The sequence below is a fragment of the Entelurus aequoreus genome, linkage group LG17, assembly GCF_033978785.1.
Source record: "Entelurus aequoreus isolate RoL-2023_Sb linkage group LG17, RoL_Eaeq_v1.1, whole genome shotgun sequence".
NCBI lineage: Eukaryota > Metazoa > Chordata > Actinopteri > Syngnathiformes > Syngnathidae > Entelurus > Entelurus aequoreus.
The window spans coordinates 25,447,518-25,470,838 of NC_084747.1; the positions used below are offsets into that span (position 1 = coordinate 25,447,518).

At 37.1% G+C, this 23,321-nt stretch overlaps 1 protein-coding gene across 1 annotated transcript; it reads left to right on the forward strand.

The window, feature by feature from the left end:
• The first annotated feature begins 256 nt into the window (after positions 1–256).
• Positions 257–22,310, forward strand: LOC133631958 (uncharacterized protein C9orf85 homolog). The gene is made up of 4 exons (XM_062024168.1): positions 257–491; positions 8,941–9,047; positions 11,428–11,541; positions 21,306–22,310. Exons 1-4 carry the CDS (start codon positions 390–392, stop codon positions 21,529–21,531), a joined length of 549 nt encoding a protein of 182 aa, XP_061880152.1. The 5' UTR covers positions 257–389; the 3' UTR covers positions 21,532–22,310.
• Positions 22,311–23,321: the final 1,011 nt, after the last annotated feature.

The window sequence follows — 23,321 nt, forward strand, 5'->3', positions numbered from 1 at the left end:
CTGCATAACATTGTAAGCCTATGAACATTAAAGGAAACAACGCACCGGTCTTTCCTTGTCTCCCACTGAGGCAAAAAAAAACATGTTCCCCTCCTGGCATCGCACTGTTGAAAGAAGTTGGAGAACAAGATGGTTAGTATATATTTTTAAGATTGCATTCAAAACATACACATACAGCAATACATACTTTTAATTGTATTTAGGAAAGACAGGGTTAAAAGCATCTCGAGCCACACTCCATTCCAGAAGATGGCGGTAATGCTCACCAAAACAAACGAAGAAGAGTAATTACTTCCGGGGTCAGCTCTCTCCATATTTAAACAAGTTGTTGGAAAAACATGTTGTATTCCACGTGGAGTTAAACTTTTATTTTATTTTTACCAATTCCAATGAGTTCACAAAAAGGTAACGTTTCTCGATCGCGAGGACAAAAGCACCAAAACATCACTGCCTACAGGAACGACCGAAATGGAGCGTCTACACAAGTAAAGGTACGACATCTGAGACCAGCATGTATCGGAGTAGCTTTAGCATGGTCGTCGCTCTCAGAACACATTCAGTACATATACAGTATACATTACTCACAAACAGTTGGGGATATTATATTAAACGTAATTTCACCTTCTCTAAACTTTTGAATGTTCACCGTTTCAGTACTTTTTGCACAACATGCTGTTCTCTTACAAGAAGCTGAACAGCAACATTCACAAAGGTGTGCAAATTTATGAACGGACCAATAAATACGTTGGTTCATTTGTTTTTGAGATTCAAACAGTCCCCCGCATCATAGTGTTTACATTTTGACATAAAGAGAGTAAAACGGCATCTAACAATTAGGGATGTAACGATATTATGTTGATATTAAGGCCACGGTACGATTTTATTGTGGTGTATATATATATATATATATATATATATATATATATATATGTATATATATATATATATGTATATATATATATATATGTATATATATATATATGTATATATATATATATGTATATATATATATATGTATATATATATATATGTATATATATATATATGTATATATATATATATGTATATATATATATATGTATATATATATATATGTATATATATATATATATGTATATATATATATATGTATATATATATATATATGTATATATATATGTATATATGTATATGTATATATATATATATATATATATATATATGTATATATATATATATATATATATATGTATATATGTATATGTATATATATATATATATATATATATATATATATATATATGTATGTATATATATATATATATATATATATATATATATATATATATATATATATATATATATATATATATATATATATAATGTGTATATATATATGTGTGTGTGTGTGTGTGTGTGTACATATGCGTGTGTGTATATGTGTCCAGGGTGTACCCCGCCTTCCGCCCGATTGTAGCTGACCCGGAAGGGAATAAGCGGTAGAAAATGGATGGATGGATGGATGTGTGTGTCTATACGTGTGTATATATGTTTTTGATTGATTGAAACTTGTATTAGTAGATTGCACAGTACAGTACATATTCCGTACAATTGACCACTAAATGGTAACACCCAAATAAGTTTTTCAACTTGTTTAAGTCTGGGTCCACGTAAATCAATTCATGTGTGTGTGTGTGTATATTAGAGATGCGCGGATAGGCAATTATTTCATCCGCATCCGCATCACAAAAGTCGTGATCCACCAGCCATCCAACCGAACTAACATTTTATCAAAACCACAACCGCCCGCCACCCGCCCGTTGTTATATATAATATAGACCAGGGGTCGCACCCTAACAGCAATAATTAGGGCGTGCTGTAATGGTACTGCCTTTATCACCGTCTACAACATGTACAGACAGCGTGTGACAGCCCAGTTGTGTCCGCAAACCGCGCATCTCTAGTGTATATATATGTATATGTATATGTGTGTGTGTGTGTGTGTGAGTGTGTATGTACGTGGGTGTATATGTATGCATGTGTGTGTGTATGTATGTATGTATGTATGTATATATATATATATATATATATATATATATATATATATATATATATATATATATATATATATATATATATACACACACAAACCCCGTTTCCATATGAGTTGGGAAATTGTGTTAGATGTAAATACAAACGGAATACAATGATTTGCAAATAATTTTCAACCCATATTCAGTTGAATATGCTACAAAGACAATATATTTGATGTTCAAACTGATAAACTTTTTTTTTTTTGCAAATAATCATTAACTTTAGAATTTGATGCCAGCAACACGTGACAAAGAAGTTGGGAAAGGGGCAATAAATACTGATAAAGTTCAGGAATGCTCATCAAACACTTATTTGGAACATCCCACAGGTGAACAGGCAAATTGGGAACAGGTAGGTGCCATGATTGGGTATAAAAGTAGATTCCATGAAATGCTCAGTCATTCACAAACAAGGATGGGGCGAGGGTCACCACCTTGTCAACAAATGTGTGAGCAAATTGTTGAACAGTTTAAGAAAAACCTTTCTCAACCAGCTATTGCAAGGAATTTAGGGATTTCACCATCTACGGTCCGTAATATCATCAAAGGGTTCAGAGAATCTGGAGAAATCACTGCACGTAAGCAGCTAAGCCCGTGACCTTCGATCCCTCAGGCTGTACTGCATCAACAAGTGACATCAGTGTGTAAAGGATATCACCACATGGGCTCAGGAACACTTCAGAAACCCACTGTCAGTAACTACAGTTAGACACTACATCTGTAAGTGCAAGTTAAAACTCTCCTATGCAAGGCGAAAACCGTTTATCAACAACACCCACAAACGCTGTCGGCTTCGCTGGGCCTGATCTAAGATGGACTGATACAAAGTGGAAAAGTGTTCTGTGGTCTGACGAGTCCACATTTCAAATTGTTTTTGGAAACTGTGGACGTTGTGTCCTCCGGACCAAAGACGAAAAGAACCATCCGGATTGTTATAGGCCAGGGGTCGGCAACCTTTACCACTCAAAGAGCCATTTTGACAAGTTTCACAAATTAAAGAAAACAATGGGAGCCACAAATTTTTTTTGTAAATTTAAAATGAAAAAACACTGCAGCCAAAGCTTAATTTGCTTTGTGCTATGTTAACCAGGGGTCTCAGACATACGCCCCGGTCAGCACCTTAATATGAAAATGTAATGTTATTGCGGGCCGCGAGTTTTGAATGAATGGCGCTTGATTGCGTCATTCTTGCCAACCATCCCAATTTTTCCGGAAGACAATGCCAAGCCACGTGTTACATCAACGTGGCTTCATAGTAAAAGAGTGCGGATACTAGACTGGCCTGCCTGTAGTCCAGACCGGTCTCCCATGGAAAATGTGTGGCGCATTATGAAGCCTAAAATACCAAAACGGAGACCCCCGGACTGTTGAACAACTTAAGCTGTACATCAAGCAAGAATGGGAAAGAATTCCACCTGAGAAGCTTAAAAAATGTGTCTCCTCAGTTCCCAAACGTTTACTTAGTGTTGTTAAAAGGAAAGGCCATGTAACGCAGTGGTGAACATGCCCTTTCCAAACTACTTTGGCATGTGTTGCAGCCATGAAATTCTAAGTTAATTATTATTTGCAAAAAAAAAATTAAGTTTATGAGTTTGAACATCAAATATCTTGTCTTTGTAGTGCATTCAATTGAATATGGGTTAAAAAGGATTTATAAATCATTGTATTCCGTTTATATTTACATCTAACACAATTTCCCAACTCATATGGAAACGGAGTTTGTGTATATATATATATATATATATATATATATATATATATATATATATATATATATATATATATATATATACATATATATATTAGGGCTGCAACAACTAATCGATTAAAATCGATTATAAAAATAGTTGGCGATTAATTTAGTCATCGATTCGTTGGATATATGCTATGCGCATGCGCAGAGGATTTTTTTAATTTTTAAAAAAAAAATTTATAAACCTTTATTTATAAACTGCAACATGTACAAACAGCTGAGAAATAATAATTAAAAAAAATAAGCATGGTGCCAGTATGCTGTTTTTTTTTCAATAAAATAAAATATATATACACTACCGTTCAAAAGTTTGGGGTCACCCAAACAATTTTGTGGAATAGCCTTAATTTCTAAGAACAAGAATAGACTATCGAGTTTCAGATGAAAGTTCTCTTTTTTTGGCCATTTTGAGTGTTTAATTGACCCCACAAATGTGATGCTCCAGAAACTCAATCTGCTCAAAGGAAGGTCAGTTTTGTAGCTTCTGAAACGAGCTAAACTGTTTTCAGATGTGTGAACCTGATTGCACAAGGGTTTTCTAATCATCAATTAGCCTTTTGAGCCAATGAGCAAACACATTGTACCATTAGAACACTGGAGTGATAGTTGCTGGAAATGGGCCTCTATACACCTATGTGGATATTGCACCAAAAGCCAGACATTTGCAGCTAGAATAGTCATTTACCACATTAACAATGTATAGAGTGTGTTTCTTTAAAGTTAAGACTAGTTTAAAGTTATCTTCATTGAAAAGTGCAGTGCTTTTCCTTCAAAAATAAGGACATTTCAATGTGACCCCAAACTTTTGAACGGTAGTGTATATTAAGGCTGCAACTAACGATTAATTTGATAATCGATTAATCTGTCGATTATTACTTCGATTAATAATCGGATAAAAGAGACAAACTACATTTCTATCCTATCCAGTATTTTATTGGAAAAAAAACAGCATACTGGCACCATACTTATTTTGATTATTGTTTCTCAGCTGTTTGTAAATGTTGCAGTTTATAAAAATAGGCTTATTAAAAAGACAAAAATAAAGAATTTAAAAAAATAAAAAACTCTGCGCATACCATAGATCCAACGAATCGATGACTAAATTAATCGGCAACTCTTTTAATAATCGATTTTAATCGATTTAATCATATATATATGTGTGTGTAATAAGGCTGCAGCTAACGATTATTTTTCTATCGATTAATCTATAGATTATTTTTTTTCGATTAATCGGTTAATCTATAGATTATTTTTTCGTTTAATCTATAGATTATTTTTCCTTTTACCGATTATTTTTTTTATTCAAAATGAAGATGAAAAAATAAATGTAGGCCCGTTTTTTCAAAAGGCATGGCTTTTATTTACAAAAAAAAAGAAGTATGGCCACTCAGTCAACATTGACAACAACATGACTAAATATTCTGTAATAATGTAAACATTTAAAACTTTTAACATTTAACAAAATTAAAAGTAGCTTATTTGCTTTTTAATGTGCAAATATAAAAGTCAACATCCAGTGCAAATCTTAATATTCTGCAATAGTATAAGCATTTCAAAAGTAAAAGTATTGCTTATTTTGCTTTAAAATGTGCAAAAATAAAGATAAACATCCAATACAAAAAAGTGCAAAACGAAATATGCTGTAACAACAGTGTAAACATTTCAACAAAAGTGAAAGTATTGCTTATTTGCTAAAATGTGCAAAAATAAAGATAAACATCCAATACAAAAAAGTGCCAATCTAAATATTCTGGAGCACTGTAAACATTAAGTATTGCTTTTAAAATCTGCAAAATAAACATCCAGTCCAACACAGTACACAATAACCAATTCTACTCATTCCAGTGAGTGACTAACAGTTGTAATGAAGAAAGGTTAGCATGTGTACATGCTCTGGTTCTTTTCTTGTTTACAATATTCCCAGCAGCTGAAAATAGGCGCTCAGAAGGGGTCGATGTGGCTGGAACTGAGAGCTAATTAGCCTTCACCTCAAGCCAGGACTGCGAGTGAGCTGAGCTGCAGTTTATATTTCTAGAAGGTCAACGGGCTCATAGTGATGTTACTAGTAGTTGACTGGGAGGTGTTTATTATCATTTGGGGAGAGTCCGCTGCCTGATGCTCACCTGCTAAACACCTATCTGCTCCACGCTGAAGCGCTGACTACATGCGCTCTGAATACACACTGCTGATTGGCTGATAATGCTTTGTGTGTACCAATCAGATGGTTGTGTGGGTGGGACAATGCTGCGTGCTGAGACAGAGGCAGAGGAGCGAAGCAGCTTGTTAAGACTCTAGCAGCTAAAGTTAGCTTTAGCTTAGAAACTCGTTCGGTACACCCCCGTACCGAACCGAAAGCCCCGTACCGAAACGGTTCAATACAAAACACGTACCGTTACACCCCTAGCAGATACAAATGACACATTCATGTTTTTGTGTAATGATGACAACGTATGCCCGCGCGGACGATTGACTAGTTGATGGTTTTCTTTTCAAATGTTCGTTCATAGCTGTTGTGCTGCTATGATAGGCCATTTCCGCTCGACACAGTGTGCATACAACATTATTAGGCCGTTTATTGAAATACTCCCACACTTTTGACCACTTTTGGCATGCTTTCCCCGCTCGCATCGTCTGCTTTGATCGTCTGCTTTGCGCTTCGCCATGACGGTAGTGTGACGTAAATATGCGACGCGTCGACGCACAAAAACGGCGTCGACGTATTTACGTAACCGATGACGTCGACTACGTCGACGCGTCGTTTCAGCCTTGTGTATATATATATATATATGTATGTATGTATGTATGTATGTGTGTATATATATGTATGTATGTGTGTATACCGTAATTTCCGGACTATAAGCCGCTACTTTTTCCCCTCGTTCTGGTCCCTGCGGCTTATACAAAGGTGCGGCTTATATACGGCCTGTTCTTCTCCGACACCGACTAAGAGGATTTCGGTGGTTTTAGTACGCAGGAGGAAGACGATGACACAATGATTAAAGACTGACTTTTCATATACCGGTAGGCTGGTTATTTTGATAACGTACAGGCGAGCACTTTGTATTACTTTGCACCGTTGTATTATTTGTACTCTGCACGAATGCTGTTCGCCATGTCAAAGATGTGAAAGTTTGATTGAATGATTGAAAGATTTACTGTTAATAAATGGGACGCTTTGCGTTCCCAAACAGTCATCTCTGTCCCGACAATCCCCTCCGTGGTAGCAGGAACCCCTATATACTACGCTAATTACACATCAAAACCCTGCGGCTTATAGTCGGGTGCGGCTTATATATGGAGCAATCTGTATTTTCCCCTAAATTTAGCTGGTGCGGCTTATAGTCAGGTGCGGCTTATAGTCCGGAAATTACGGTATATATATATATATGTGTATATATGTGTATGTATATATATATGTGTGTGTGTGTGTGTGTGTGTGTGTATATTAAAAACAGTAAACAACACATAAAACATCAAATTTACAACATCAAAACTTGCTCACATAGCACATGTGCATACAAACAAGGTAGACTGCAATCCTTTTACAGAAGCTTTAAACTCATTTAATGTAACAAGGGTTTGAAGTTGAAGATTCGATTGTAGATTATTCCAAGCCTTCGGTGCTGAAATCCTAAATGCTTTCTTGCCCAGTTCAGTTCTTACTTTGGGGACGACAAACTGCAGAACATTCATTGAACGAAGATTGTGACTTCCTTGTTTCTTTGTTAAAAGACAAGATAGATAAGATGGAGTGATACCCAGAATGGTAAATCTCATGTTGTCCACTAGTTGGCAGCAGAATATCAGTGGCAAAATTGTTAGACTTTTAAAATTAATTAAATCTCCCTGCAGGCAAGATTCCTTATTAACTCATGACGTCTGGCGAGCCGCAGTTTGGACACCCTCAGTTAGGACTGGGGGTTAGGGCTGGTTTGTCTCTGTGCGATATAGAAAATGACTATATCGTGATATTCGAGTATACGTTCTCACGCAGTTGCTTTTAGCTGCGGGCATTACACTGCATGCGTTTCCCACTCTTTCATGTCTCTCCTCACAGAGACATAAACCAAGCGCACCTTCTTACACACATCACGTGTGCAACGCCACACGCTCCCGCGGAGCAGAGAGGTAGCGACATGGTAACGTTAGCTGTGATGCTAACGGTGAGGTGCGGGTGCTAATACGAGAGAGAGAAGGTGCGAATCGGGTAACAAATGGAGGAATAATTCATTCCCAAGAAAAACAGCACGGGATCCATCGTCCGGCGGTGGTTTGGTTTCAAGCGGGAATATGTTCAACATTTATGCGGAAAAAGCGTTGCTACAAAAAGTAGCAGCACTGCTAATGTAGCAACATTTGAAAAGTCACCCGCTAGAGAATGAGTGCTTGAAACTTTGCATGTCAACATTTCTGGCCGGTACCACACAAACAAAATACCAAAGCAGCTATTTCCAGATCAACACCGTATGAAAAAAAAAAAGGCAACAATAGAAGGAGATAACGTCCGCAGGAACCTATTATGCAGCTCATTTTTATTTGACAGTTATTGAAATATCTTGTGTGACATCATGCACAAAAGTGCACTTTATTTGTTTTTAACTATTGTAGTGGAGTTCTGTACAAAAAGTACACTTTAATTTAGTGTTGTTTTGATATGTCATCTTGGTGACATCATTCACAAAAGTGCACTTATTGCTTGTTTTAAAATATCTGACAATCTTGCACTTTCTGTTTTGAAATGACATGAATGTTTGTGCCACTGCTTAATAACTGTTTAATAAATACAGTTTTGGTAAATTGACTTAGTTGTGATTTCCCTCTCTGCATGAAAGTTAAAAAAATTAGCATATATTAATGCAGTATGAACAAGAATGTTTTAATGTAGACACATAGAATCATCATACTGGTGTGATTATATGCATCATGTGTTCATTCAAGGCTAAGGCAAAATATCGAGATATATATCGTGTATCGTGACATGGCCTAAAATATCGAGATATTAAAAAAAAGACCATATCGCCCAGCCCTACCCCCAGTGTAGTTTGTGTGCCTAATCTTGTCGCTGCAATTGTATGGTTTCTCACACGTTTTTTTCCATGTATTTCTGAAATGTAGAAGGCAAAGTCCAAGATCCACGATGGACTCTGTCAACACTGCAAGGGTGTTCTCGAGTGGAAAGTAAAGTACAACAAATACAAGTCTCTAACACAACCCCGGAAATGGTAAGGACTAATTAAATAAATGCATTGAACATAACAGCAGTAAAATGTGTTACTTAGGGATGAGTACTCTAATAGGCACTGACCAAATTCCGGCAGTAGTCCCGGGTATCGATTCACGTAAAATCAAACAGTGCCATATTTTAGTACTTTTGTTGCGTGTGAAGTCACGTCCGGTCGCAGACTAAACACCGCCTCACGTAAACAGTCATACAGCATTCAGGGTGGTCTCAGACAAACTCCCTGTAAATAATGTTAAATTTTCAACACCAACAAAGCAAGTATGCTTGGTAGAAACGCTCCAATATAAAGTAAGACTCCTGGATTTGCTACAGACACACAGAATTATATATTTGCAGTAGGGTTGACTGAAATCAAAACTGCATTAATTCTTGCATCAAAGTTGGATTTTGGGCAACAACAAACTGAGACTTGTTTTAAAATATTTTATGAGACTTTTAAATAGGTCTAGACTTGGCTAACTTTTGTTAAAAGCAGCCACAGCAGTCAATTTCAAGACCATTCATTCCTATATTCATGGAAAATTACTAGAAATCGACCGATTATTGCCGCCAATATTTGGCGTTTTGATGTATATCAGTATCAACCCGGTATCAGACTTTTTTTTCTTTTTCTTTTTTTTGTACAACTATATCGGCAGATACAATTTATACACATATAGCTGGGTTGCATATAACGTAACGTCCGTTTTTCTTCTTGGCGGCTTAATTGACACGATGGTCGAACAGCTTGAGCGTAGCATTAAAACAAGCGAGCGTGAATGTCGACTTTGAGCAGAACGTTCTCTACTATATTAGTAGTGTTTGAGAGCAGAAGTAAACATAAGAAACAGACAATAGATGGCAATAGTTTGTGTTCTTTTGTGGTTGCTATTAGGGATGATGTTCGAAACTGATTCTCCCGGTTGTTCGATAAGAAAAGAACCGATTCCATGGACTCGAATCCCTTTTTGAGAACCGGTTCCTGTTCTCGAGGCCACTATAGTAAAGAAAAAGAGTTGGTTCTTTATTCAAATCCCTGGGAACGAATCCCAGATGGGCAATGTTATGCCCATTTGATTGTAGACTCTTACTGACACCTTGTGGCGATATGAAAATACTACACGTCAATAGTTTGGGCACTTCCGGGTTGACGATGTTAGTCCAGTTCATGAGACAATTGAGAAGTAGACAAGTTTACATGCCTTGGAAAAGATAAGTCTGTAAGTAAACTGTTTAACTTGTTTATGTAACTCAATATTAAGGTGGAAAGTGGTTACATTTAGGGATGTCCGATAATGGCTTTTTGCCGATATCCGATATTCCGATATTGTCCAACTCTTTAATTACAGATACCGATATCAACCGATACCGATATATACAGTCGTGGAATTAACACATTATTATGCCTAATTTGGACAACCAGGTATGGTGAAGATAAGGTCCTTTTTCTAAAAATTAATAAAATAAAATAAGATAAATACATTAAAAACATTTTCTTGAATAAAAAAGAAAGTAAAACAATATAAAAACAGTTACATAGAAACTAGTAATTAATGAAAATGAGTAAAATTAACTGTTAAAGGTTAGTACTATTAGTGGACCAGCAGCACGCACAATCATGTGTGTTTACGGACTGTATCCCTTGCAGACTGTATTGATATATATTGATGTATAATGTAGGAACCAGAATATTAATAACAGAAGGAAACAACCCTTTTGTGTGAATGAGTGTAAATGGGGGAGGGAGGTTTTTTGGGTTGGTGCACTAATTGTAAGTGTATCTTGTATTTTTTATGTTGATTTAATAAAAAAAAACAACCAATACCGATAATAAAAAAACGATAAATGCTTTAAAATGTAATATCGGCAATTATCGGTATCGTTTTTTGACATCTCTAGTTACATTTGATAGTAAGATGTTTATTGAAAAACGATTTTTGTGCACTGTTTCAATGGATGTTTTGAGGACTTAAAATGGCTGCCAGTCGTGTATTTCCACCATCGAAATAGTTTCAACACTCAGAAGTATTTGTTTGATGATAGTACTGTATATTTGTGTGAAGCTAATATTTACATATTGTGTATTACATTTCAGTATGTTTATTGAATCACATAGCTTATACATTTGTCATTGTGTGTATTTCGTTTATATATTTGCCTCGAAACCTTGCAAAATAAGCCTAAATCTGCACAGATGAGGTAATTAAACAGTTTTATTTAACAAGCATATTTCATATTTTGGGCCACTGTAACATTACACACAGTTTGAACAGTAACACTGCGTATGAATATGTAGGTGGTTCTTTGGCGCCCCAATAGACGCAGCCCAGGTTGAGAATCACTGCTTTGTACCATCTAACGTGCATGTTTTCTTATTTCAGTATCAAATGTTGTCAGAAGACGGTGAAGGATGCGTATCACATCATTTGTAAGCCATGTTCCCTTCAGCTTGACATGTGCTGCAAATGTGGAAAGAAAGAGGACATTGTCATCCCGTAAGTGCTCTACTAATGGTAAATTGTTGTCTATTGACTTTACACAATCATGATTTATTTTGTAAATAATGCAATATTTGTACTGCTATTACTTGCTGTCCAAACTTTTTCCATTGAGGGCCGCACACTGAAAAATTAAAACCTGCAGGAGCCATTTTGATATTTAAAATTTTTGAAAAGCAATACAATTTGTAGATTTTTTTAACTTTTAGTGCTTCCCTCAAGTTTGGTCCCGAGGACCCAGAAGGGTCTCAGTCATAAACATTAAAAAAAAAAAGGTCATAAATTATTATTTAGATCAGCGTTCGCTCTGTTTATATTAAAACGTTTTTTTTAATGCCTTTTGTGTTAAAGAAAACCCTGTTTTTATGGTAATCACAAAATATGAAAGTGAAAGAGTTATGTGAAGTGTGTGGAAGCTTAAATAAATCAATAACTCAAAACAACAATGATTTTGATTTGTTACTTTCTGACCAATGACAGTTTTTATAAAAAAACAAACCCACTAAAATTCTCAGGGAGCCAAAAGGGCCCCACTCATAAAAATTAAAAATAAGTCATACATTTAAAAAAAAAAATTGTTTTACTTTCAACACTTAAATCTCTAGATCAACTTCAGATCTGTCGATTATAAGTTTTTATTATTATTATTATTTGGTCTTTTTTTGTTCGTTTGTTTTATGCCCTTTTTAAAACGAACAAAAAAACATTTTTGTCATGGCAAACACTGAACATACACTATATTGCCAAAAGTATTTGGCCACCCATCCAAATGATCAGAATTAGGTGTCCTAATCACCTGGACCGGCCACAGGTGTATACAATCAAGCACTTATGCACGGAGACTGTTTGTTTATACAAACATTTGTGAAAGAATGGGCCGCGCTCAGGAGCTGGTTGACTTCCAGCGTGGAACTGTCATAGGATGCCACCTGTGCAACAAATCCAGTCGTGAAATTTCCTCGCTCCTAAATATTCCAAAGTCAACCGTCGGCTTTATTATAAGAAAATGGAAGAGTTTGGGAACAACATTAACTCAGCCACAAAGTGGTAGGCCACGTAAACTGACAGAGATGGGTCAGCGGATGCTGAAGCGCATAGTGCAAAGAGGTCGCCGACTTTCTGCACAGTCAGTTGGAACAGAGCTCCAAACTTCATGTGACCTTCCAATTAGCCCACGTACAGTACGCAGAGAGCTTCATAGAATGGGTTTCCATGGCTGAGCAGCTGCATCTAAGCCATTCACCAAGTCCAATGCAAAGCGTCGGATGCAGTGGTGTAAAGCATTGGTCCCCAACCACCGGGCCGCACAAGAAAAAAAAAAAAAAAAAAATAATAATATTTTTATTTTTATTTTTTACAATTAAATCAACATAAAAAACACAATATATACATTATATATCAATATAGATCAATACAGTCTGCAGGGATACAGTCCTTAAGCACACATGATTGTATTTCTTTATGAAACCCCCCCCCCTCTCCTGGTCCGTGGGACAAATTTTCAAGCGTTGACCGGTCCGCAGCTACAAAAAAAGGTTGGGGACCACTGGTGTAAAGCACGTCACCACTGGACTCTAGAGCAGTGGAGACGCCTTCTCTGGACTGATGAGTCACGCTTTTCCATCTGGCAATTTGATGGACGAGTCTGGGTTTGGAGGTTGCCAGGAGAACTGTACATTTCGGACTGCATTGTGCCGAGTGTGAAATTTGGTGGAGGAGGAATTATGGTGTGGGGTTATTTTTCAGGAGTTTGGCTTGGCCCCTAAGTTCCTGTGAAAGGAACTTTGAATGCTCCAGGATACCAAAACATTTTGGACAATTCCATGGGGAATTGTCCAAAACTGGACCCTTCCTCTTCCAATATGACTGCACCAGTGCACAAAGCAAGGTCCATAAAGACATGGATGACAGAGTCTGTTGTTGATGAACTTGACTGGCCTGCACAGAGTCCTGACCTGAACCCGATAGAACACCTTTGGGATGAATTGGAACGGAGACTGAGAGCCAGGCCTTCTAGACGAACATCGGTGTGTGACCTCACCAATGCGCTTTTGGAAGAATGGTGGAAAATTCCTATAAACACACTCTGCAACCTTGTGGACAGCCTTCCCAGAAGAGTTGAAGCTGTAATAGCTGCAAAAGGTGGACCGACATCATATTGAACCCTATGGGTTAGGAATGGGATGGTACTTCAAGTTCATATGTGAGTCAAGGCAGGTGGCCAAATACTTATGGTAATATAGTGTATATGCAATATTTCCCCCAAAAATGTTTCAAAGTGGAATATTATAATGGAAGTGATTGAAGCCTTGAACAGGTCAATAATTCATGACATTTATTTTGATTCATTATTATTTTTTCAAAAATGACAGTCTGCAGAAAAAACAGTCGGCATGGCAGCATTTCACTTTTTTGTAATAGTATTTTCAGAATGTGTCGTGGGCCGTTGAAAAATTATCCCTGGTCCGTACTTTAGACACCCCTGGTTTAAAAAGTCTATTAACATAAAAAGATGTTGCACCCTTTTTAAAGAAGACTTGCATTTTCTAACAGAAATTGTTCTATTGGTGATCGGTTTATTCATTGATAACGCTGCCATCTTGTGGGCATGAGTCGCAATCTGTTTTCTTTTTTTATTTATTCGTTTCAGGACAATGATTATGATTATTCACATTATCAGCTAATTTCCATCTCTCCACCTTCATTTGACACCACCTAATGGAAGAAAACTAATTGTGTTAATAAACTATTAATGTTAAAAAATTATAAAATAACATTGAAGAGTACAACACATAATACAGAGAATAATATACATAATAAAAAAGCCCACATACAGTTATACACCTTATTTTACCTTTCATAAAATGCATATGCTGCAAATGAAAGTGCCTATATATATATATATATGTGTATATATATATATATATATTTTTTTTTTAAACAAAGCTAGAATGCATGAATTGCTGACAAGTTAATAATGTATAGAGTGACTAAATTTGTGTAGTGCTGCCACAAATAAATATTTAAAATCCATTGAAATAGTTGCCAACTAATTTGGTCATCGACGAGTTTACCACCAGCGGCATGTTTTACCGCAGACAATCCATCAGCGTCTCCAAAGGGAGCAGTAATGAGTCATTGCATGGACGTGATCTACCAGTACAGGAAGAAAAGTAGCCATCAGCAAATAACTGGACTTCTTCACCCACGTCAGGACTCCTGACTCAGGAGCCTTTACAAAATGGCGGCGAGGTGTCGGTGAGTTCGGATGACACTTTGCACTACGGTGGGATGGTTCACAAAATTCACTGATTGGACTTTATTGCAGTTTTGTGATCATTTAGAGTACATTGTGGTTCTTTTTGACACCACAGAATACCAAATTTCCCAATCATCCACCATTCCCTTTTATTAGGAATGTTTCGATCAGGGTTGCCGATTCTGATACCGATCATCCATGAGTGATATCAGTCGATACAGATCACATGTATTAACTGTTAAATTTCCAATTAATTCATAATGAGTGATATCGACAGTTCAACAAGATCAACTCTATATTCAAACTCGTTCCTTATTCTCTTTTATTCCAAACAATTGATCAAATGATCAAAACAAAGTTAATCGTACACGATAACTAAACAAAACACTACTCTTTTTAAATTATTTGGTTTTTGCCCTCAAAAGTCCTCCTGTGTCCAAAAAACGTTTGTAAACATTGAGGAAAAAATACAAAAAGTTTTTGAGATTTAGGCCCTGGCCGATATTCTGGAGGCACTCAGCCAAACTCCCTCTAAGTCAGGGATGTCCAAACTACGGCCCGTGAGTTAATTGCGGCCTGTCCGCGAGACAACATGAGTACAACAAGCAATCTGGTATTTACATACAGTATTATATTTAAATATCTGGTGGTTTGATAGGTGCTTATTTGTTGCCATTTTGTGGACAATGTGAGTGATTCAGGCCAGTGACCATGGAGTGTACTTTCCCGAGACTATATGCACAGCATTAACCTCTATGACCCAATCCCAACAACTTTCCCTAGGTTGTGGCACAGAAAAAAAAATTCAACCAGCACAAAAAATCAACAAACATGTCACACATATCAAACATAACACAACCTGCTCACTGAACTTTGTGGACAGTATAAAAAACAGCCAACCACCATAAAAAAAATCTGAATTACACCCATTTAAATTAGGGATGTCCGATAATATTGGGCTGCCGATATTATCGGCCGATAAATGCTTTAAAATGTAATATCGGAAATTATCGGTATCAGTTTCATAATTATCGGTATTGGTTTCTAAAAGTAAAATGTATGATGTTTTAAAACGCCGCTGTGTACACGGACGTTGGGAGAGGTACAGAGTGCCAATAAACCTTAAAGGCATTTCCTTTGTGCGTGCCGTCCGAGTCACATATCTACCGGCTGTTCTCATCACAAATTAATGCAAGGCATACTTGGTCAACAGCCATACAGGTCACATTGAGGGTGACCGTATAAACAACTTTAACACTGTTACAAATATGCGCCACACTGTGAACCCACACCAAACAAGAATGACAAACACATTTCGGGAGAACATCTGTACCGTAACACAACATAAACACAACAGAACAAATACCCAGAATCCCTTGCAGTACTAACTCTTCCGGGACGCTACCCCCGCCCACCTCATCCTCCTCATAGTCTCTCTCAGGGAGAGCATGTCCCAAATTCCAAGCTGCTGTTTGGATAGATAGATAGATAGATAAATAGTACTTTATTGATTCCTTCAGGAAAATTAAAATTCCAGCAGCAGTGTACAGAATTGAGATCGAATTTAAAACGTAAAAAGCTAATAATGGGGGTATAAATGGTAACAGAATAGAAAAATATTACAATAAGAATAAAAATAAAAAGCAACAATGAGAATAAAAATATAACCGTAAAATAAGAATATAACAAGAGAAACTAGGCAGTAGTGACCATGTTATGAAAAAGTATTGCACTGTTATTGTTTTGAGGCATGTTAAAAAAAAAAAAAATGCACTTTGTGACTTCAATAATAAATATGGCAGTGCCATGTTGGCATTTTTTCCATAACTTGAGTTAATTTTTTGGAAAACCTTGTTACATTGTTTAATACATCCAGCGGGGCATCAGAACAAATTTAGGCATAATAATGTGTTAATTCCACGACTGTATATATCTTATCGGTTGATATCAGTATCGGTAATTAAGAGTTGGATAATATCCGAATATCGGTAAAAAAGACATTATCGGACATCTCTAATTTAAATCCATTGCAAGCCATGATGGGAAAAACGCAAAAAACTCTCTTCACACTTATCCATTTTAGGCGCATGTAAGCTGCTTGATATTTCTGATTGATTACAAAACTTTAAGGAGGTCGTCACGGAAGTTAGCAAGGTAGAAGTCGAACTTCCAGATAATCTTAATATTCAATTATATTAATTTTTAATCTTATATATTAATATATATGTACCGGTGTATATATATGTATAAAATAAATTACAGTCGTGGTCAAAAGTTTACATACACTTGTGAAGGACACAGTGTCATTGCTGTCTTGAGTTTCCAATAATTTCTACAACTCTTATTTTTTTTGTGATAGAGTGATTGGAGCACATACTTGTTTGTCACAAAAAACATTCATGAAGTTTGGTTCTTTTATGAATTTATTATGGGTCTACTGAAAAACCAAATCTGCTGGGTCAAAAGTATACATACAGCAACATACATTATCAATTTTGGTGATGTAGGAACGTTACAATCAAATCAAATCAGCTTCATGGCATGGCCTCTTAACTTCATATGAGTGAAATGATTGACACCTGTTTACTTCTCTGAGCCCATTTAAATATGGCTCATGTGATGTAGTCATTAGACTCGGTTACAAACGTGACAATGGGAAAGTCAAAAGAACTCAGCACAGATCTGAAAAAACAAATTATTGACTTGAATAAGTCAGGAAAGTCACTTGGAGCCATTTCAAAGGAGCTTAATGTCCCAAGAGCAACTGTGCAGAAAATAGTTCGTAAGTATAAAGTGCATGGCAGAGTTTTGTCACTGCCACGATCAGGAAGAAAACGCTAGCTATCACCTGCTGCTGAGAGAATATTGGTCAGGATGATCAAGAGTCAAAAGAGTAAAAATGCTTTTCTTTCAATATGCATAATAACAAAAAGGGTAATATTTAAAAAATGGATAGCTGTTGATAGTCCAACTCATACTGACTGGTACACACAAGCTATGGAGATGATATCAGTAGAACAAACTGCATTTAGTTTAGACAATAATGAGTCATATATTGGAATATGGGATCCATTATTTAAATTTGTTTCAACTATTAAATGAACCAAAATATGACTTATTATATCTTTGTGGAAAATGTTGGACACAATGTGTTGTCAGGCTTATGGGATGTGATGCAAGTGTAAGCCACTGTGACACTATTGTTCATTTCTAATTTTTGTATTATTCTTTTTTTTATTAATGTTTTTAATGATAATATCAATGAGGGTTTTTTAATCGCTGCTATTTTGAAATTGTTACTAATATTGATGCTGTTGTCGATTATGTTCATTTTTGTTTCACTACATTTGGATTATTCCGTGTCATGTTTGTGTGTCCTCAATTGCTCTCAGCCTTGGCGTCACTATAGACAGCGATTTTAAATTTGACAAACAAGTCAATGGCGTTTTAAAATCGTGTTTTTATCATCTTCGTCTTTTAGCAAAGGTAAAACCATTTTTATCTTTTAACCTTTTTGAACAAGTCGTGCATGCTTTTATTTCAAGTCGCCTGGACTACTGCAATGCACTTTATGCTGGCATTAGCCAAAAAGCTCTCTCCCGGTTGCAGTTAGTCCAGAACGCGGCAGCACGACTTTTAACAGGGGCCAGGAAACGCCAGCATATAACCCCAATTCTTCGGAGTTTGCTCTGGCTCCCTGTTCATTTTAGAATTGATTTTAAATCCTTGCTGTTTGTTTTTAAAGCTTTACATGGACTGGCACCTCAGTATATCTCGGACCTCGTCCAAATTTACACTCCTGCGCGCGCTCTGAGGTCCGAGAGCCAGCTCCAGCTCGTGGTGCCCAGGACGAGACTTAAAACCAGGGGAGACAGGGCCTTCTCTGTGGTCGGCCCTAAACTCTGGAACACTCTGCCCCTCCATGTTCAAACTGATTCCACAGTGGAGTGTTTTAAGTCTCGTCTTAAGACCCACTTTTATTCTTTGGCTTTTAACACTACGTGAGTTGTGTGGTCTTCTGTCCTCTGTTGTCCTGTGTGTTTTGTTTTTAAATACATTTTGATGTCTATTTACTGTACTTTTACCCTTTAAAATCGTTTTTAATCATATTTATTTTTTATATTGTCTCTGTATTGGTTTTCTATTCATTTATTCTTTGTTTTTATTCAGTCATTGGTGTAGCATAATATTGTTTTTAATATTGTTTTTAATATTGTTTTTAACATGGCTGTGCAGCACTTTGGAAACATTCTTGTTGTGTAAATGTGCTATATAAATAAAGTGGATTGGATTGGATTGGATTGCTCTCAATTGCTCTGTTTATTGTTGTTCTTAATGTTGCTGGGACGGGTTTGGTTTTGGAATTGGATTGCATTGTTGTGTATTGTTTTGTTGATAGATTAATAAATTCATATAAAAAAAAAGAAGAAAAAAAAAAAAAGGAGTCAACCGAGAACCACCAAAAAGCAAGTCTGCAATGAATTGGAAGCTGTTGGAACACAGATGTCAGTGTCTACAATCAAGTGTGTTTTGCATCGCCATGGACTGAGAGGCTACCATGCAAGAAGAAAGCCCTCGCTCCAAAAGGGACACCTTAAAGGCCTACTGAAATGAATTTTTTTTATTTAAACGGGTATAGCAGATCCATTCTGTGTCATACTTGATCATTTCGCGATATTGCCATATTTTTGCTGAAAGGATTTAGTAGAGAAAATCGACGATAAAGTTCGCAACTTTTGCTCGCTGATAAAAAAAAGCCTAAGCCTGTAGCGTGTCGTCACAGGAGGTAATATTCCTCACAATTCCCCTTTGTTTACAATGGAGCGAGAGAGATTCGGAGCGACAAAGCGACGATTACCCCATTAATTTGAGCGAGGATGAAAGATTTGTGGATGAGGAACGTTAGAGTGAAGAACTAGAGGCAGTGCAGGACGTATCTTTTTTCGCTCTGACCGTAACTTAGGTACAAGCTGGCTCATTGGATTCCACACTCTCTCCTTTTTCTATTGTGGATCACGGATTTGTATTTTAAACCACCTCGGATACTATATCCTCTTGAAAATGAGAGTCGAGCACGCGAAATGGACATTCACAGTGACTTTTATCTCCACGACAATACATTGGTGACACACTTAGCTACTGAGCTAACGTGATAGCATCGTTCTCAAATGCAGATAGAAACAACGTTCTTCTTTGCAGCCTCCATTGTTCATTAAACAAATTGCAAAAGATTCACCAACACAGATGTCCAGAATACTGTGGAATTATGAAATGAAAACAGAGCTTTTTGTATAGGATTCTACGGGCTCCGAATACTTCCCTTGCCCTCGTGACGTCACACGCATACGTCATATCCAAAGGAGTTTTTCAACCGGAAGTTTAGCGGGAAATTTAAAATTGCACTTTATAAGTTAACCCGGCCGTATTGGCATGTTTTGCAATGTTAAGATTTCAACATTGATATATAAACTATCAGACTGCGTGGTCGGTAGTAGTGGGTTTCAGTAGGCCTTAAAGGCACATCTAAAGTTTGCTGCTGATCACATGGACAAAGATAAGACCTTCTGGAGGAAAGTTTTGTGATCAGATGAAACAAAAATTGAGCTGTTTGGCCACAATACCCAGCAATATGTTTGGTGGAGAAAAGGTGAGGCCTTTAATCCTAGGAACACCAATTCTTACCGTCAAGCATGGTGGTGGTAGTATTATTCTCTGGGCCTGTTTTGCTGCCAATGCAACTGGTGCTTTACAGAGAGTAAATGGGACAATAAAAAAAGAGGATTACCTCCAAATTCTTCAGGACAACCTAAAATCATCAGCCCGCAGGTTGGGTCTTGGGCGCAGTTGGGTGTTCCAACAGGACAATGACCCCAAACACACGTCAAAAGTGGTAAAGGAATGGTTAAATCAGGCAAGATTTAAGGTTTTAGAATGGCCTTCCCAAAGTCCTGACTAAAACCCCATTGAGAACATGTAGACAATGCTGAAGAAACAAGTCCATGTCAGAAAACCAACAAATTTAGCTGAAGTGCACCAATTTTGTCAAGAGGAGTGGTCAAAAATTCAACAAGAAGCTTGCCAAAAGCTTGTGGATGGCTACCAAAAGTGCCTTATTGCAGGTAAACTTGCCAAGGGACATGTAACCAAATATTAACATTGCTGTATGTATACTTCTGAAACAGCAGATTTGGTCACATTTTCAGTAGACCCATAATAAATGCATAAAAGAACCAAACTTCATGAAAGTTTTTTGTGACAAACAAGTATGTGCTCCAATCACTCTATCACAAAAAAATAAGAGTTGTAGAAATTATTGGAAACTCAAGACAGCCATGACATTATGTCCTTCACAAGCTAATTTACGTTGGATTTGCCATAGACAAGTTACTATTAGCATTCGCAATGTTTTTTCCCAACACATCCAAATTCGGTCAAGGAAACGACAACTAAGATGAATGTTACAATCATTTACCACGGACATGTTTTTCTGTCTTTTGTGCAGAGTTAACTCTCATTTGGACCAAGAAGAAAAGGAACAGGAAGACCTCAAAGACGGAGGCACAACGTGCAGAAAGAAGGACGTGGGTACCTTGGACAGTGATGAGGATGATGAGGATTTCGGTGATCTTGAGGATGATGACGACTGTGACAGTAATGTAACACCAAAGGAGACACACAACAAGTGCGCTCCACTTCCCGATATGTCCAGAGTGAACGTTACAGAGTAAAGGTGATTGCGCTAACTGGACGGGTGGACCCTTGGGCATGGAAGTCATCTGGTAGGCATGCAGAAATGTGGTTGCACTGTCAGCAATGGCGACTTTGGATCATACATGTTGCAGAACATAAAACATGTACACGTGCTGGACACTTCATTAGAATCATCTACAGTTCTTCCAATACAGTAAATGTACAGTACACATTCTCTTAATGAAGTGGAACCTCCGTCTAAGAACTTGACCGGTTTTTGAACAGGGTTCGTAAATAGAAAAGTTTGTATAATGAAGCAAAATTCTCCATAAGAAACAATGTAACTATGAATAATGGGTTCCAGCCTGGACAAAAGGCATATTTTAGTGAAGGTTTGTACACTTTGAACACAGTATAAAGTGGTATACAGTACTGTATATCGAACAAACATAACAAGGAAGTGATGGATCAATGTTCTCTTTAACAAGACAAAACAACAACAAGCCACACACTCACAGAAGTTCCTTTAGTGTCTTCACCAAAGATCAGAAACCTCGAAAATAAACATTTAAAAACGTAAAACCCGCTTACATTAACATCGGCAAAGGAGGAGATGACGAGAAAGGAGCGGACAGAGGGAGAGAAGGGTGGGATCGGAAGTAAGGAGCCACCTGTGTGTGAGCGCTTGAAAAGGGCGCCGTCGATTGAGAGGCAACTCTTTTCTCCCTCTGTGCAATAAGTCTGCTTTGGCATCCTTTTCCAGAAATGTCTGGTCCCATCACAATTAAAACTTGCTGTGGTACAAAACCTGCTTCGCCCATTCTTCCGTACTTGAGAGCCCTATTAATGTATTCCTTGCAAATACATACTGTTGTCTTTTTGGGACTCATTGAGTTAGCAAAATGGACATTACTTGTCAAAAGGCATTAAAAACCACAGACAAAGCACACATGCTAAAGCGCTGAGAAGTGACTAATAGTGTACTGCTCAGCAAGTGCTGCACCCCGCTTTTTTGCCTGCAGGCGTGACACAAAATGAATGAATGAAGCGTTCGTATGCAGACACATAATTAGGGCATATTCGTCTCAATCTAAAAGTTCCTAAATGGAAAGATTTGCTATTAAGGGTTGGTAAATCAAGGTTATACTGTACTACTAATTTATTGGACCTATAAGGCAATGATTTTTTTTTGTCGCATTTAGCAGGATGTGGCTCAAATGTACTATTTCTGGTATTACCAAGTCCTTAGCATACAGGTGACAGTGACATAAACCACTGATGGTTCCTCAATGGATAAGCATTGTGTCAATATAACGTTTGAGGAGCCGTGACGAGAAGTGGTAAAATAAACACACGTCCCCAATGCAGGCTACACTGTTATTTTATTTTGAAATACCATAGGTTTTGTGCGGGCTCTTTTTGTAGAATGTACTATAAACTGCTACAGTACTTTTATGAAATAATGTCTTAATATTCTTCAGCATTCCTAAATTACACAGAATTAAATGGAGCGCACCGGCACATAATCTGCACCCACTAAATTTTAGAGAGAAAAACAATTTTTTCCAAAAATTTGCCGCACCGGACTATAAATCGCGGATATATACATTGTGAAATTAGTTATTTACACTTGAATATTTGGTCAATGTTTATTTACATACCTTAACTGTTTCCAAACGGTGTCTGTAACACGGCAGTAAAATGGATGATCAAACAAAACAAGTCATCGTCATCGACCCACTAGCCGCGGAAGCGAGCTCTACAATCAGCTTAACAGACTCAATAACGCCACGGTGACATATGGCGAATTTACTGAGGAATTAGTGAA

Excerpts from the sequence above, each read along its gene's own strand:
- LOC133631958 (XM_062024168.1), top strand. The coding sequence starts at position 390 with ATGAGTTCACAAAAAGGTAACGTTTCTCGATCGCGAGGACAAAAGCAC. Across the intron at positions 9,048-11,427 it reads CTAACACAACCCCGGAAATG|TATCAAATGTTGTCAGAAGA; the intron begins GTAAGGACTAAT and ends TTCTTATTTCAG. Across the intron at positions 11,542-21,305 it reads AAAGAGGACATTGTCATCCC|AGTTAACTCTCATTTGGACC; the intron begins GTAAGTGCTCTA and ends TCTTTTGTGCAG.